The sequence below is a fragment of the Macrosteles quadrilineatus genome, unplaced genomic scaffold, assembly GCF_028750875.1.
Source record: "Macrosteles quadrilineatus isolate MER2022 unplaced genomic scaffold, UCM_ALF_1.0 Scaffold_6__1_contigs__length_79288215, whole genome shotgun sequence".
NCBI classification, from domain to species: Eukaryota; Metazoa; Arthropoda; class Insecta; order Hemiptera; family Cicadellidae; genus Macrosteles; species Macrosteles quadrilineatus.
Genome location: NW_026542599.1, coordinates 76735310 through 76750497, shown reverse-complemented (window position 1 = coordinate 76750497; position 15188 = coordinate 76735310). Strand labels below are relative to the sequence as shown.

Sequence of the window (15188 nt, the reverse complement as noted above, 5' to 3'; positions counted from 1 at the left end):
TTGTGGCAAGGGGATTTAAAAATAAAAATATGAAACATAAATATCATCCCAACTCAAAATATTGTATATTTGGAGTGTGGCTTGTTCATGGTTTCGATAACAACATGGTCTAATATTAGTGTAACATGAGAAAACATATCAACCAAAGTTACAAACCCAACTCTCAAACTTAACCAAATGAATCAACCTCATTTACAGCTATGCAGGCCCGGTGCTAATTTGTAAAATGGTGTGAGTTAGTAAACAGATAACTCAAATTGAAATCCACATCCCGACCAAATTCTAAAGCCAATATTAGATATGAGTTTTAGTGATATAAAGTATAATACATACAAATACAAAGAAATAATTCACCTTAACATCTACAAATGGCAAAATCTGCAATCCTGATAAATAGATTTACGCTAAAATTTCAAGTTACGTATAGCTTATATGCTAGTGATTTTCATACAAATTGCTGCGATTATTTTAACAACTTGTTATACTACTTTTAGCGAAGCGTTATGAGTAAATCCAAAAGTGAAACAGTTGCCATATTCTGAAATACACTATACAAACAAACATGGAAGGTATGAGCTTATTTTAACGGTATTAATATAAAACCCATATCAAAAATACACTTTCTTAAAAAATAACTCAACAAATAAATAAATGAAAAGTCTTTGAATAAAATGTAGCATACAAAAAAATCACTATTGTATATTATTTGATTCCTATATGTCCGTGAAAACTGCACTGTTCAAATGACACTTGGGTACTACATGAAGTCATCATAGTCTTCTGTGTAGGCTGAAAACTCGTTGTAGTCCTGTGAAAAAGCATGAAAAGTTAGTGACAACAACATAAAAAGTTAAGGTAGGTAGATGTAAAAGATTAATTTTGAGTAAAATGTTTAATTTCATTTTAATAGACATCAATTACTTCAGTTAGTTAATTTCATTACTCATAGTATTAGGTTTTTTTGTTATATTGAATACAAGACTTAAGAACTAAATTGTACAACAATTAGACAGGTAGATAATTATTGGGGTACTATTAACTGCTGGACACAAAACAGGTTAATTTGTTAAATAAAAACTGCCTTAATAAAGGAATCAAAAACTATTGGAACAGCTGCACAGGGTGGCATCATAACTCGTGAAAAAAATTCTCGCTTGCCTCCGGCAGAAAGATTTTGATTTTTCCCGGTCATGAAAAGACCTTTTTCCTAGAGGTCTGCAGATTGTAGATATTTTTGGGTCAGGTTGGCTCGAGGGAATAGTTTGTGCCGAAGATGATTTTCCAACATCACCAAGCTCAGTCAAGTCAAGCAGAGCCTTAACATTGACATGGTACCGTAGAGAAAATTTACAGTTTTGTCGGGATTGTGGGTAATGTTAACGGTTTGGCCGCGATCGTCAAAGACGATGATGTCGCTGTGACCACAATTTTGACATGACCGCAGATTTTCTTGATTCTGCCATTACTGTGGAGGGTGTTCACAATTTCACTGTAACTGTAGAAGATATTCTTCTCGGCTGTACTAAGACTGTGGGAGAAGTTCACTTTTTTGTGGCCATGGAAGATGTTCACGATTTTGCCATGATCGCAGATGTTATATAATTTGCCGTGTGACTGTGAAAGGTGATCATGACTCTTGGGTGATGCTCTATGGGCTCGAGAGATAATTAATTGTGCCCTTCTCTACCAACATTATGGAAAATTGTTGTGTAGTGTTATGAAAATAAGTCTCATGAGGCTATTTTCTACAGGTTTTATCATTTAGCTTGCCAAATAGTAGAAGTAAAAGGCTTTCTGAGTTCTTGTATTAACTGTTGTGAGACATTAATACTTTATTTTTCAAACAGTCAATTCTTGCCACAAAACTAGATTTAAATGTATAGTAATAAAAATAGCTGTTGATAACTGATGTTCTAAAAAAATTAATTAGGCTACTTACAGTTTCTCCTTCCAGCTTCAACTTTGCTTTGCCTTTCCCTTTGTTTTTCTTTCCCTTATCTCCTTTTTCTATTTTTAATTTCTCTATGTGCATGTTATTAAGCCACGTTGAAAGTTTCTTAAGGTCAGTAGAATTTACTGCAAAAATGTATAACTAGTGAGAAAACAAAAACCTTAAATCATATATTTGCTTTTAAAAAATTAGAGTAGATTTACTAAATAATTCTGAGTAAACAAAAATAATTTTATGAGACTAAATATCAGGAGTCTCCTTGGTTCTTGGTGAAAACTAATATTTTTGGTCTATCTGGTATAGGTAGTTGATCCACCCACTGAATTACAGTAAAAGTGTTACAACTCTAATTTGTTGAATAATGAATAATGAAAATTTAGTTAGGTGTTAACTGAACAAATACCTACTTAAATATAGTAAGGATTGTTCTCAACTGTTCTCCTATATAAAAGGTATTTCCTGCTCACTAAACAAAAAGTAAAATAGTTCCAAAAAAGGGATTTTTAATAAAACCTCAATTTGAAGGTAATTTTAAATCACAAAATGTTTGGTTGTGACACAATCAATTTTAAGTCAAATGTGTTTAATATTTTTATCTATGAAATTACACCGAGGGAATATTTACCTAGAATTTGAACCAAGTCGGTAATTTACATAGATTATGTGATGAAGAGTAAGAACCAAATTTTAAATCTAAAGACAGAATTCAAAATACGGCTTGGTTTGAGAATTACAGTAATCTGTAATCTCATATATTCTATTTAAACTTGTTGTTTGCTCACTTTGCAAACTGAGTGAAATCTGAACTAGCTTCAAAGGCAGACCAGGGTTACGAATATGTTTCATGATGGTTAGCCACTGGATCGTTAAAATTAGCATTAATAAGGTTTATGTTACCTGGCTTCTGTCTACGATCCACGGTTGTTTTTGGAAGTCGGTAGACAAGAAGCCAGGTAACATAACCTTATTAGTATAGCCTAAATGTTTTATTAATCATTTTGATCTTTAGAAATTAAATATTGAAAATAAAGGGGCTTACCTTGGAAGAAAACACATTTAAGACAATATTTCGCCCCCTGAGAGCTTTGTTGACAAAAGTCTACCCTGGAGATGAAATATTGTGTTTTATTTGTCTTCTATTGCCTACCTCTACTTTGAAAGGTAAGCTAGTTGCAATTTCCTTTTTTTTACAATCCAATATATTAGTAAGGTGGCCTAAGTTAACCAATCTGGGGTTTTGAGGTTTAAATTGGGTATGTTAAATTTATAACGATTTCATGTTACGGTTTAGTATTATTTTGGTACCTACATTGTAAAACCAATTTACAGAAATTGGTATTTTCCTCTAGAGGATACCGAAGAACTCCAACCGTCCAAATAGTTTTGGGCCAGACCTTAATCAAATACTAGAAAATTATGATTACGGTTTTTAACAAAATTCAGGTAACTATTTTCAATATTCAAAAATATGCTTGGCATTGTATGAGTTTTTTATAAATAATGGATAGAATGAGAATTATTTCTAAATTATACTTCACTGGTACTACAGTACTAGTGTTTTAAATATAAGTTGTTCAGTAGAGGTGTGCTGCAGCTTGATTTTCGAGCCGAGTGATCGAACACCAAGTAGGCTAAATACATTAAGCTAGAGCTAAGATTTTACTATCGAAATCAAAAAACCTTTTGGTAAAATTTCCCTTATAAAAGGTTGAAGTTTCCTTTGCAATTTCGGAGGACGATGATAACGTTTTAGTGAAACAGGACAATGGGTGTGTCTACTAGAACGCAGGTGTGATATTCAAGATAGCTTAACTATTTGTATAATCGTTGATATGGATAGTTGGAGTTCACTTTTCTTCTTCTTTCTTTTACTGCATTGTATTTTTATTGCAAGTGATAACTTGCTTGCTGCAACTTTCCTTTTTCAATAAGCCAACTTTTTCACAGAAGGTATTTTTTTTCTCGTATTTCAGATTTAAGAATTATCATTTTTGAGAATTTGGGGTCGAATTTAAAATTAAATTTGGGACAACTGACTAGTACCTATCTACAGCATTTTTATTAAGCATATCTAAGCTAGTTAAGATTAAAAACTTGTATAAGATATTGTAGATTAACTACTTACAATGTACACACAAAGATTGTACTAATTGGTCTACAAAATTGGGAAAGTTTTCTTTCTTTGTAGAGTCCCCTAATTTGTTGATTATGTCATCCTTAAATTTCTCGAAATCCTCTGGAGTTTCTAATACTAGTGATATTCCGTCGGTTCCTGAAACATTGAAGAAAGCTCCGATGTAAACATGTGTTTAAATTAACACTTAGATGTTTCCAGCTGTTTTAGGAGCATTTCATTGCGAAAAATTATGTTAACTGCCGAACTGATTTGATTTTAAAACTAATTGTTGAAATCCAACTACGAGTTGATTTTGCACAAACATTCACACGTCTCAAAATGAAGCTTCAGACGTATAGGCCTACTGCACTTGATAGATTGCAGCTCATAGGCTATTCGTTGAGATTACATTACTTGCATTGTTGTATCGCAAACAAATCAATGCAGCAAAATTGATATTTTGGTTGTATATTCCACTTACAACAGTCATAAATAACTGAATAAGTATTAATTAATTCATGAGGTGAAATCAACACTTCAACTCAGACCAAAGTATTTTGCAATTCCTCCATAAAAATATGTATTCAATCATACGTTTACTGTTATGATGCCTATTTGGGACATCTACCTCATTTTAGAAATCTATGAGTTGCTCAAAACCAAGCCTCATACAAACCAATTGTACAGTATGCAGTAGGCTTCTCTGTGGTAATTTAAAATGCACCTAAGACAGGTAACCTGCCTGTCTACTTGCCTCGTGTGCTTAGTGGCCAAATGAAATCAATTGATTGACTCAAATTATTATTTTAGAGTAAATATATAACATTAATGTTCATAACAACATATTTATTTGTCAACTTCATTGGAATTAGCCTATCAACATTTCATTAACATCTAATCAACTGATTACTTTGAAATAACTCTTTGGAATACTTTACCAAACAAACTTTGAAACCATCTGGGTCAATCCTAAGGGTAGATCTTTAAATCTAAAAAATGCAGATCTAGCATTTGTGAACTTATGTTCAATAGGCTACTATATGTACAGGTAATCAAAGTTCAAAGGGTCTAAAAGTCATCCACAAAGATCAATAAACCTTTTTAATAATATAGAAGAGACGGCACATATACTTGTCACAATATTAAATTTTCACACAATCATGCAAACTGGAAAAAACATTGTAAAATCAAAATTACTATAAATTACTATCTTTGTCTAAATAAGCACCTAATAGCTGTTTGGCCAAAAGAAGGTCTGACTCCTCTTGTAGTTTTTGTCTGCGAATCTTCTCGGCTAACTGTTCTTCAGGTGTAAGTGAAGCTTGTTTTTCACTTAGTTTCTTTTCGATTTCTTCTTTTCTTTTTCTCTGCAAAATGAACAAACGATTTAATGAAATTTGAACAAAAATGTTATACAAATTTTCATGAATCAAATATTTTTTTAATACCCGCTGATCGTGCTATTTGTTCCCACTAAGGGTGATCGAGATCTTACTTTGAAATTGTGATCTATATATCCATGTTATTGACATTATGGTTTGAATCATTTCAGTTATGCTGAGACAACTCTTTTTGTTGGCCCCCACTGTAAACTTCCACAGGATTGCACAGGATACGAGGGTCAGGTATAGGAAAATCAGTACTTTTATGTCCGTTCTTATTTTTTAGAGCAAATTTGTTACCTATGTTATTTTTTATGATGGCTTGGAAACAAAACAGTTGGTTTCAATTTAAGACAAATTCAAATAACTTAAATAGGTTTGACAACAGGCTATGGTTTTCCCTAGGCTATGATTGTAGGCAAATCAATATTAAAACATTTTTTTACAATTCAACAGCACAGTAACACCAATAGGCCTAATGATTGTCATTCACTTAAATGATCAGCCTAGCCTACATAGCCTATCTGATTCAACATATCATGTTTTTTCCTGACAAAAGACTATGTTACAGCGGGAACAATTAAAAGGAATTGGTTAAAAGGAAAACGGGTTCAATCCCGGCACATCCACTGAACATTTATCTCTCGTAACTCTCGTAAAATGCTACTGGCGTTGAAAAAAAAAAGAAAAAAAAGTTACTAGAGCGTTCTCATAATATAGGCAACTGTAAAATCTGAAGAAGTTTTACCTGTGTTTAAGATCTGATGATGCTCAAGTGGGCTGATGTAGTCTTGACAAACAAATTATTCCTGATTTGGTCAGTTCACCAATGTTAAAGATATCACAAGTTTGTTAAATAAATATAAATTACTGGTAGAGGCCTAAGTTAATAGTTAACTTGAAAACACAAAAATAAGTTATATGCCTAGAGCCCTCCAAACAAAAACATAGGTCAAAGTTATGCCTACTTAGAGTCGTCTGATCCATAAGGATGCTAACTACAACAGAATGTGTAGTTAAACCATGCTGCTACTTACTTCCTTTTCCTCAATTTTTCCTAGTAAGGCCTTTTTGGGTTTCTTGGCAGCAGAAACTGCTTGAGTTTTAGAAGAGTCCTCCTCTTTCTTTTCTTCCTCAGGATCATCCCAACTGTCCTACAAAATTACCAAAATACCAAAGTATATTTGGGTTTTAAAAGTAAGCATGGTAGCCTAAATTACTGAATAAGAACACAATAACATCACACTGGAATACTTATTTTTACTTTCTCCCCCCTATACCATACGCCTGCCTACTACAGGCACTACTTTGTATAGGAGAGAAAGCATAGTTTTTGTAAAAATGTTCGAGTTTGAGTTTTGAGCGGATCTACATCCATTTTGGGTCCCCCCCAAACACAAAAAGTGGTTTTCAAAGTGATATCTGGCAAAGCCGCAGATCGGCTGACAGAAACAGCTGTTGCACTAATTAATTCATAGCCTAATGGAGTGTACCTACTTATGCACAATATTTAAATGTTTACAAGTCTGTTGTTCCTGTTATTACCATGGCAATAACTTAGTTATTCCGGATGCTTCATGCCAACGCCGCGGCCATGTATATTTTGATGGGCAAATAGTACAAGCCGATCGATATATCGATAAGTTATATCGTTTGGTTAGTTAACTTGGGTAAGGTTAACCTAACCTAACTAACCAAAAGATATATCAAATGAAACAATCGAATAATCGATATCTATTCGAATGAGTGTAGGACATAAAGTAAAGAGCAGCCTTATCCACATTAATTGGTGGTAAGTTAAGTTACACAGTCAAAATTAAGTTAGCTTAACTTAGGTGGCATTCAATGTATTAGCCTACAATGTTCAATGATACAATTTGTACTCATCTTGGACCGTGATAGGCAACAAGGCCAACGGTTTAATGATCCCATTACAGTTCTACTCGGCAAAATTAAATACTTCGCAATTTGAAGCTGAACTTAACCTAGGTAGGCCTACCTAAACTTAAGTTTAAGGGTTATCTTAGCCTACATCTCTCAAACAGCTCAAAACATAGCATAGCCAATTAGATATTGGGATTGGCCCTCCTTCATAAGTTCAGCCTGTGAACAGGCTATAGGTTCTATGGGAGTAACCATATTGAAACATTATTTTAGTCTCAACACGTTTTATCTTTGGAGTTCTGCTGATTTAATGTGGATGTTTGATTTAGGCATTATTATTATTACAATGTAAACGATATCATATTTGTTACTCACTTTAACTTCATCATCTTCGTCCTCTCCCTCCCATTTGTTCAAAGCCTTGGCAGGCATGGTGACCTCAAAATCCTCATTTTCTGAAATACATGCATAAGAATGTAAGTGGTCTGCATTCAAAATTAACTTAATGGTAAACTATACAAACGTTTTAGTTACTTACCCCAACTATCCATTATAATTTGGATTTCATTTAGCACATAATAAACCAGAAATGAAATAAACTAGCCTAATACGTTGCGTTCACGGCAGACAGTCACAGAAACGGACGACGGTTAGTGATGGGAGAATCGAATACAGAATCGAATAGTATTCGAATACAGCCCGAGTATTCGTAGATTCGAATACTTCAGATTCGTACGAATACTTTTTTGTGAATACTCTTGACCTCAGATTTTGCAGGATTTCTATTCGGGGGATTCAAAAATGTATTCAACACTTTTTCAACTACTGAATTCCCTTTTGAATATCTTACGTTACGAATCCGTAGCATTCGTAAGAGTATTTAATGTTTTTACTGCAGCATTTGTTTTCATCTATTCGTTATAATTTTACCATTAGCCCTATAATTTACATAAGATTATTATTAATCGTTAACATTTAGAATATATTGGATACCTATTTAAAATATTAGGTTACTACTGGTAGAGGGCAATTGAATAGAATTTATTATAACTACAACCGATTTATATAGTTACATGGCAAAATAACATGCATATCTGATGTAAATTATCCATACAAATGAATAAGACATATTATTAAAGATATTAATTAGTTAATATGATAGAAAATAATACATTAATAAGACTGTAACTGACCATGAAATAATTATAAGTCAAAATAAATGTACCTTTTAAAAATCATATAATTTAAAATTACATTGAATAAATTATATTAATGAATTAATTACTGTAAAACGAAATAACAGTGGCCAAAAGAACCGTTGCATTATGAAAAAAGAATTACACACTCATTTTCCATGCTTTGCAGACTCAAAGGTGTTTGAATACAAGTATTCGTAAAAGTATTCGAATACAGGGGAGGCTACGAATTCACTGTATTCGATTCTTTAAAGTATTCGATTCTCCCATCACTAACGACGGTTCGTGTTTCGACGGTTCTCTTTTACGGTTGCATGATGATGTCACAACTCACAACCCCACAAAACCCAACCTCAAACCAGAATCCAGTTCCGGAGCGAGAGCTAACTCAAAGATCTAAAAAAAAAACCGTAGAAAACCTTGTAATATATCTCAAATGTCTATAACCATAGACTAACCATTGTTTTATCTTTGCTATAACATTGACTTTTTAAACTAGGTTAAACCATAGATAAAACATACTCCGTTTTATCTATGGTTAAATTCAATGTTAGCACTTTTGAGAAGTTCAAAATCTATAGCATAGATAAAACAACTGTTAGTTATTCTAATCTCATTTTGAGGTAATTTTGAGCTTCATCATGTGGTCCTCGAACACCTGTAAGGCTGCTTGGGGAATTGTAAATGAACATAGGAAATTAAACGCCATCCCTCCCATTGTGGCTTCACCGGATGATTTTAATGACTATTTCGTAGCTGATGACATAATTAAAAGTATGCCTCTGTTACAGCACATGGACCCACTGGACACTATAGCAGACATCTCACACATACACACCCTTACACGCTGGAAAGAGGTGATTGACAGTCAGATTCTTAGCATAGTTAGGTGTTTTAAGGATTCAAACAGCCAAGATGTAAACGGTGTCTCTTGCTCCATCTTAAAGAGCACAATTGAGTTTACACTAAAGCCTCTGACTCGGCTAGTAAACCTTTGTCTTAGGTGTGGGGTTTTTCATGATTCCCTAAAGGTAGCAAAAACCCATACTTGGGAATAACGAATAGAAATTCTAACGAATAGCACTATTCGTTCGGGTTTTTTTTACTTACTTATTAGTTAGTTTTTAAAAAGAGCTGGAAATAACTTCTACTCAGTTAGTTTAATAGACAACGAATAGATAATATATTCGCTAGTTTTAAATCATTAGCTTTTCTGGTCAGGCGAAAGTATTTCCAGTACGGGTTATTTATTTTACGTGTTCAGTGAGGGTTGCGTACGTAAGAGGTCAGCGCCCTTGTGACAAACAACGTGAGGGGTGGTGAAAGAGAAAGTCAAAGTCCAGTCGCTTTGGTATGCAGCGGACCCGGGGAGGGGGGCGAGCCAATGGAAGCCAATAACAATACCCCAAGCACCGAAGGGTGGGAAGGAGGAATGTTTGTTTGGCGATTATGTATACTGTAATCTCAAGTGTCAAAACAATGTCTTCACTTCAGTCGATGTTCAATATCTGACCGTGACAGGTGTTAATTTTTTGTTAGTTTCTTAGTTGTCTTGTCGTTATATATATTTTAGTGATAGTTAAATAATTTAAATATATATAAGTTATTAAGGTGAACAGTGTTTAATTAAGTATAGGAGTAGATTGATAACATTTGATTGCAATGGCGGGTGAGTGTGATATCAAGTGACCATAATCTTAAGTGGCATATTTCAACAAGTTGAAAAAATGAAAAGGGTGGAAACGCGTTATAATGTTTATTGTGTTTGTACCCAAAACAAATATAATTAGAGCATCTGTCACAAGCGCTTCGAGGTAAAATGGAGAAAAAGTATGATGGTCTCGTTTTAATTAACTTAAAGTGGAATAGGTCTATATATTTTTTAATTAATATAATTTTTATTTTTTAGTACAGTTATAGTGTATTTCTCAATTTGTTTCCCATGCTCGTTTAAACTTTATCTCGCCACAAATAGGTCACTTTTAAATTTAGTAGTAAACTATACTTTTATCACACTGGAAAAACTACTTCATCAGACTTTAAAAAATTATCTGATATTTCGTAATCCATTAAGCCAAGTATGAATGGAGATGAGTGTATATGGCGTGTAGTCTTGTTAGTAGTTATTATCCTTAATATTTAGTATTCTTTATATAATAATAATATACTTTTTGTGGTATTGAGTGTTTTTCTTACTACTATCTGGCGGAAAGACACAAGGAGGTCCCCATTGAGGGAGCAACATCTAAGCCCAAATATGTCAGGTACGGCGCAGGCCCGTTTAGGATTGTGGGCCCGTTGTATTCCTAATAATCAACGACCTTGATATGAGGGGTGGTGTTTGTGCTGACCACACAACCCTGGTATCACGGGGACCCCAAATTATGCTGTCCACTCCAGAGAAGATGCAAGCAAACACAAACCAACAGCCGTAGCATCCCACTGGTTTGAGGAAAATGGTACTCAGCTCAACCAGGATAAAACCCAGGCACCCTGCAACCATCAGCAGTCTGGCGAGAAATGCCCCACCTGGTGAACCAGTAATGCTCCTTGGATTCTATCTGGATAGGAAATTGGCGTGGAATGATAAAGTCACTAGCAAACTTTCAAGGTTTCAAGGGTGTATGTTACCTGCTACTCTAGCTGTAGTTTTATCACTGAGCAATACCTGTTGCCTGTTGAACATAAATCATGCCATTTTTCACTGTCGTGTTAGCTATGGCCTAATACTACGGGGTTATGCTGCAGAGGTTTACGAATTTAGTGATACAGAAACGTGCTTGACTTACTTTTAGTGACCACCTTGACCACTGTTGACCCACATTTGCAAATATATTCGTTTAAAATGCACCACTGAAATTATATGATTACAGAATAAGACTATATTCAAAATAAAAAAATTAAAAGCGTCATACATTATTTACCGTTTACATAGTAAAAGTTTTACCTTTCTTAGAGCTGCAGGAGTTGTTAGGTTGGCAATACTACTATTATAATTCTGTCTGAATGAGATTGGATTGAAGGAATGAAGGAATAGAACTAGAAGAACATAGAAATTAGAACAGAACAAGAAGAACCAGAACAGAACGGAACGACAAACCTGGAAAGTTATTTATGGAAAAATCTTGTTCCTTCATTTATTTTTATTTAAGTGTCATTAATTCTATTGATAGACACCGTCTCAAGTAAGTACTGTATTCTTAAGTAGGCTAACATTAGTAAACTCAACTAATTTTTGTATACATTTAAACATCCTAGAAAATTTATTAAATTTCAACTCGTTTTTGGATAGGTTAGGCCTATGCTATAGTGATAGATTTGGAAATGGATCAAATGCAGTCTCATAGGCCTACCCATAGGCCTATCACTTTACCTTTTTTATATACCCTTGACCGATATTAATAGCCTAATCAGCCTAGGACTGTCACTGTCATGTGTTTAATTAAAATTTCAAGCAGAGAAAATTGTAACTTAGGCCTATGGTTGATTAAGTTAGCTATGTGATTTTGGTATAGGCCTAGGCCTACCTAACTTACTTAAAACTAACCAGCCTAGGCCTAGTCTACTGAGCATATTATAAAATTAAGTTATAACTTAGTGAATGAAAAAAAAAACTTGTTGGTAGGCCTACCATTGGTGTGAACCTGGCAATAACTCAGAAATAAGTAGTGTGTGCGCCTTAAAAAATCTATTACCGGCCGTTTTTGTGGAAAAATACGGCCGCGAACCATATTAGGGTAACGATAATGTCAACAGATATGTCAAAAGATGTCTTCTATCTGTTGACATCATCGGTAATTGGTTTGCGGCCGTATTTTTCCGCAAAACAGCCAGCAATAGATTTGTTAAGGCATACGCACTACTTATTGCTGACTTTACCCCCCCCCCCTAACTTACTCCCCAGGTTGGCCTAGGCCTACATGATATTGATACTGTTGTGTCCGTTGAAGTGTCCTATCTTTTAACATTATCGGTAATGGTTCTCGGCCGTATTTTTCCGCAAAACGGCCAGCAAGGCTTAACTTGCATTAGGTACTTAAGTTATTGCTGACTTTACCCCCCCCTAACTTATTCCCCAGGTACATGATATTGATAGGCCTACTGTTGTGCCCGTTAAAGTGTCCTCTAAGTTATCTGTTGACATTATTGGTAATATGGTTCACGGTTGTATTTTTCCGCAAAACGGCCAGCAATAGATTTTTTAAGGTGCTCAAACTACTTATTGCCGACACTCCCCCCAACTTACTCCCCGAGGAAAATAATTTGAGTCTGTCGTGTCCGTTAAAGTGTACTCTATCTTTTGACATTATCGGTAATATGGTTTGCGGCCGTATTTTCCGCAAAACGGCCAGCAATAGATTTTATCTGCAAAACGGCCAGAAATAGATTTTATTGGGCGCGTGCACTACCTGTTGCTGACTTTACCTTCCAACTTACTCTCCAGGTATATGATATTGATAGTGTCGTGTCCGTTAAAGTGTGCTCTTTCTGTTGACATTAAATCGGTAATATGGTTTGGGCCAAATCTTTTGCAAAACGGCCAGCAATAGATTTTTGAAGGCCTGCGCACAACTTATTGCTGAGTTATTGCCAGGTTCACACAAGTGTAGGTACCCTAGGGAAAAATAACTAGCCTAATTTGATAAGTTAGGCTACCAAACTTAATTTTCAAGCTTATTATCTTAACTTACTTTTCCTGTGTAGCAGCACACCCAAGTAACTTCTTAGCCTAAACCTGATTTAATTTAAATAAGAAATACATCTGACATGTTCAAGGAGACATTTTTTTGTCAAAATTCAATCAGGCCAATGGAAATTTGCTAAGTCAAGTAAGTTAATGGAAGGCCTAGGATGTGTTGGGGTAAAGTTATTTCATTATTGGTTTTACATATAGGCTATCTAACTTAGTTTTCTTTGTGAACTAAATTATGCTATAGGACTATTCTGTTTTTTTTATAAATTACATAAAATATAGAGAGATTCAAGAGATTTATTATACCATTAAGTAAATAAATACAATAGGTAACGTCAAACTATTCTAAAATAAACGCTATATTATTCTAAAATAATATAGCCTACTCCCTTCAGTTGAACTGATGGAAAATAATAAAATGTGAGTTATATTGTTTACAGAAATTATTAAATAATGTGAAGTCTGTAAACTGATCAGTATGGCAGTGGACTACATGGTTAGGGACCGTATAGGCCTACGGGACTTGTGGGCTCAAATAGATCACCTTCACCTAAACTATCTGCAAGCGGATGAAAGTCCTCGGAAGATAGACGAAAGGAAAAGACTTGAAGGTAAACAGCTTAGGCCTATGTTACAGACTTTTAAACACCTGCGTAGGATTGTTAGCACTTTTTAGCAACAATATTTAGAATGTCATATCGAAGGCCATAACTTATGTGAAAAATATTTTCTTAGATTTTTCACTGTTAATAACTTAGTCAAAAGTTGTGAATTTCACAGCTTTACCCGTAAGGTTCATTAAAAAAAAGATAAGAAGTTAAAAACAGGACGGACATATTTCTTTACGTTCCCAGTTACATACTTACTTAGGCTAGAAATTTTAAAATCAGTAACTTAACCTATTAACTTAAACAAAGTTTGGACAGCTGTAAACAGCTATATTACTTATACTTTACCTATACAATAGCCTACATTTTAATAGCCTAGTTTTTAAGAGCTTTGCTAAAAAGTGTAGCTTTTAGAATTTGTGTAAATATTTATTTTTTCAAAATACAGGCTTAGTTTTAAATCTAAGAGCAACCTGTCCAGTGAGACAATATCATTTATAACTTATAGCCTAAAGTAAAACGCTGTCAGAGTGAGGCGGAACCCAACAGAACCAGTCAAACGCACTAGGCCCTGCTAGGAGCTGCTCCCAGGCAGACGGTGTCCTGTTCATTGGTCAAGCTTTTTTGATTAAGAAAATGTGTACAGATCTGATTGTTTAAATTACCGTACCGGTACTGAATTTTTGTCTCCTGTTAATTTTGATACCAAATTTGATTGTTGCTTGGATGACACCTGGCACGGCCGTGAAACTCATACAATGAGTGCCTCTTTGTTTTATAAATAAATACTCACTGATCATATTTGTCTCATGTGAACATTATATAACTTTAACTCATCGACCAAGTAACGTTTCAATGGACTGAATGTTCTACACTGGAGCCTGATAACAGCACAACAATATGCTGAAACCTAGGTCGCAGAAAATCAACATTTTAAAAGGGATGAATAAGAATAAGAATAAGAATAAGAACTTTATTCAGCCAGAAAATATTTCATGCAAATACATTGGCACGTCAATTTTATAAATAAATAATATTCAACAGAAGTCCTTAACAGTCCATTGTCTTGACATATACTCTTCTATAGAATAAAATGATCTTTTACATAGAAAATAATTTAATTTAATTTTAAAATCCTTATCACTAAGCAGTTTTATATCTAATGGTAACTTATTGTACAACTTAATTGCAATCATCATTGGTCTTTTATCTGTCTTGGCTAGTCTTACTTTTGGCAAATTAATGTTATTATAACTGTGCACATCTTTTCTACAGTCTAATAAATGAATATTGGCTCTAATATAAAGTAGACATTGTTGTATAAATAAAGAAAACAAAGTCAAAATTTTAAACTCCTT

At 34.1% G+C, this 15188-nt stretch overlaps 2 protein-coding genes across 2 annotated transcripts in view; one reads left to right on the top strand and one right to left on the bottom strand.

Annotated features, from left to right (window-relative positions):
• Positions 1 to 41: 41 nt before the first annotated feature.
• On the bottom strand, positions 42 to 8858 carry LOC128996441 (eukaryotic translation initiation factor 3 subunit J). The gene is made up of 8 exons (XM_054421771.1): positions 8814 to 8858; positions 7872 to 7985; positions 7709 to 7788; positions 6487 to 6603; positions 5296 to 5434; positions 4077 to 4223; positions 1940 to 2076; positions 42 to 808 (listed from the first exon to the last, which is right to left on the bottom strand). Exons 2-8 carry the CDS (start codon positions 7882 to 7884, stop codon positions 758 to 760), a joined length of 684 nt encoding a protein of 227 aa, XP_054277746.1. The 5' UTR covers positions 7885 to 7985; positions 8814 to 8858; the 3' UTR covers positions 42 to 757.
• A 2754-nt stretch (positions 8859 to 11612) lies between these two features.
• Positions 11613 to 15188, top strand: part of LOC128996182 (uncharacterized) — a 33198-nt gene continuing 29622 nt past the window's right edge. The window contains exons 1-2 of the mRNA XM_054421321.1: positions 11613 to 11714; positions 13663 to 13833. Coding sequence (XP_054277296.1) covers positions 13701 to 13833 — 133 coding nt within the window. The 5' untranslated portion in view covers positions 11613 to 11714; positions 13663 to 13700. The remainder of the gene's footprint in view (positions 11715 to 13662; positions 13834 to 15188) is intronic.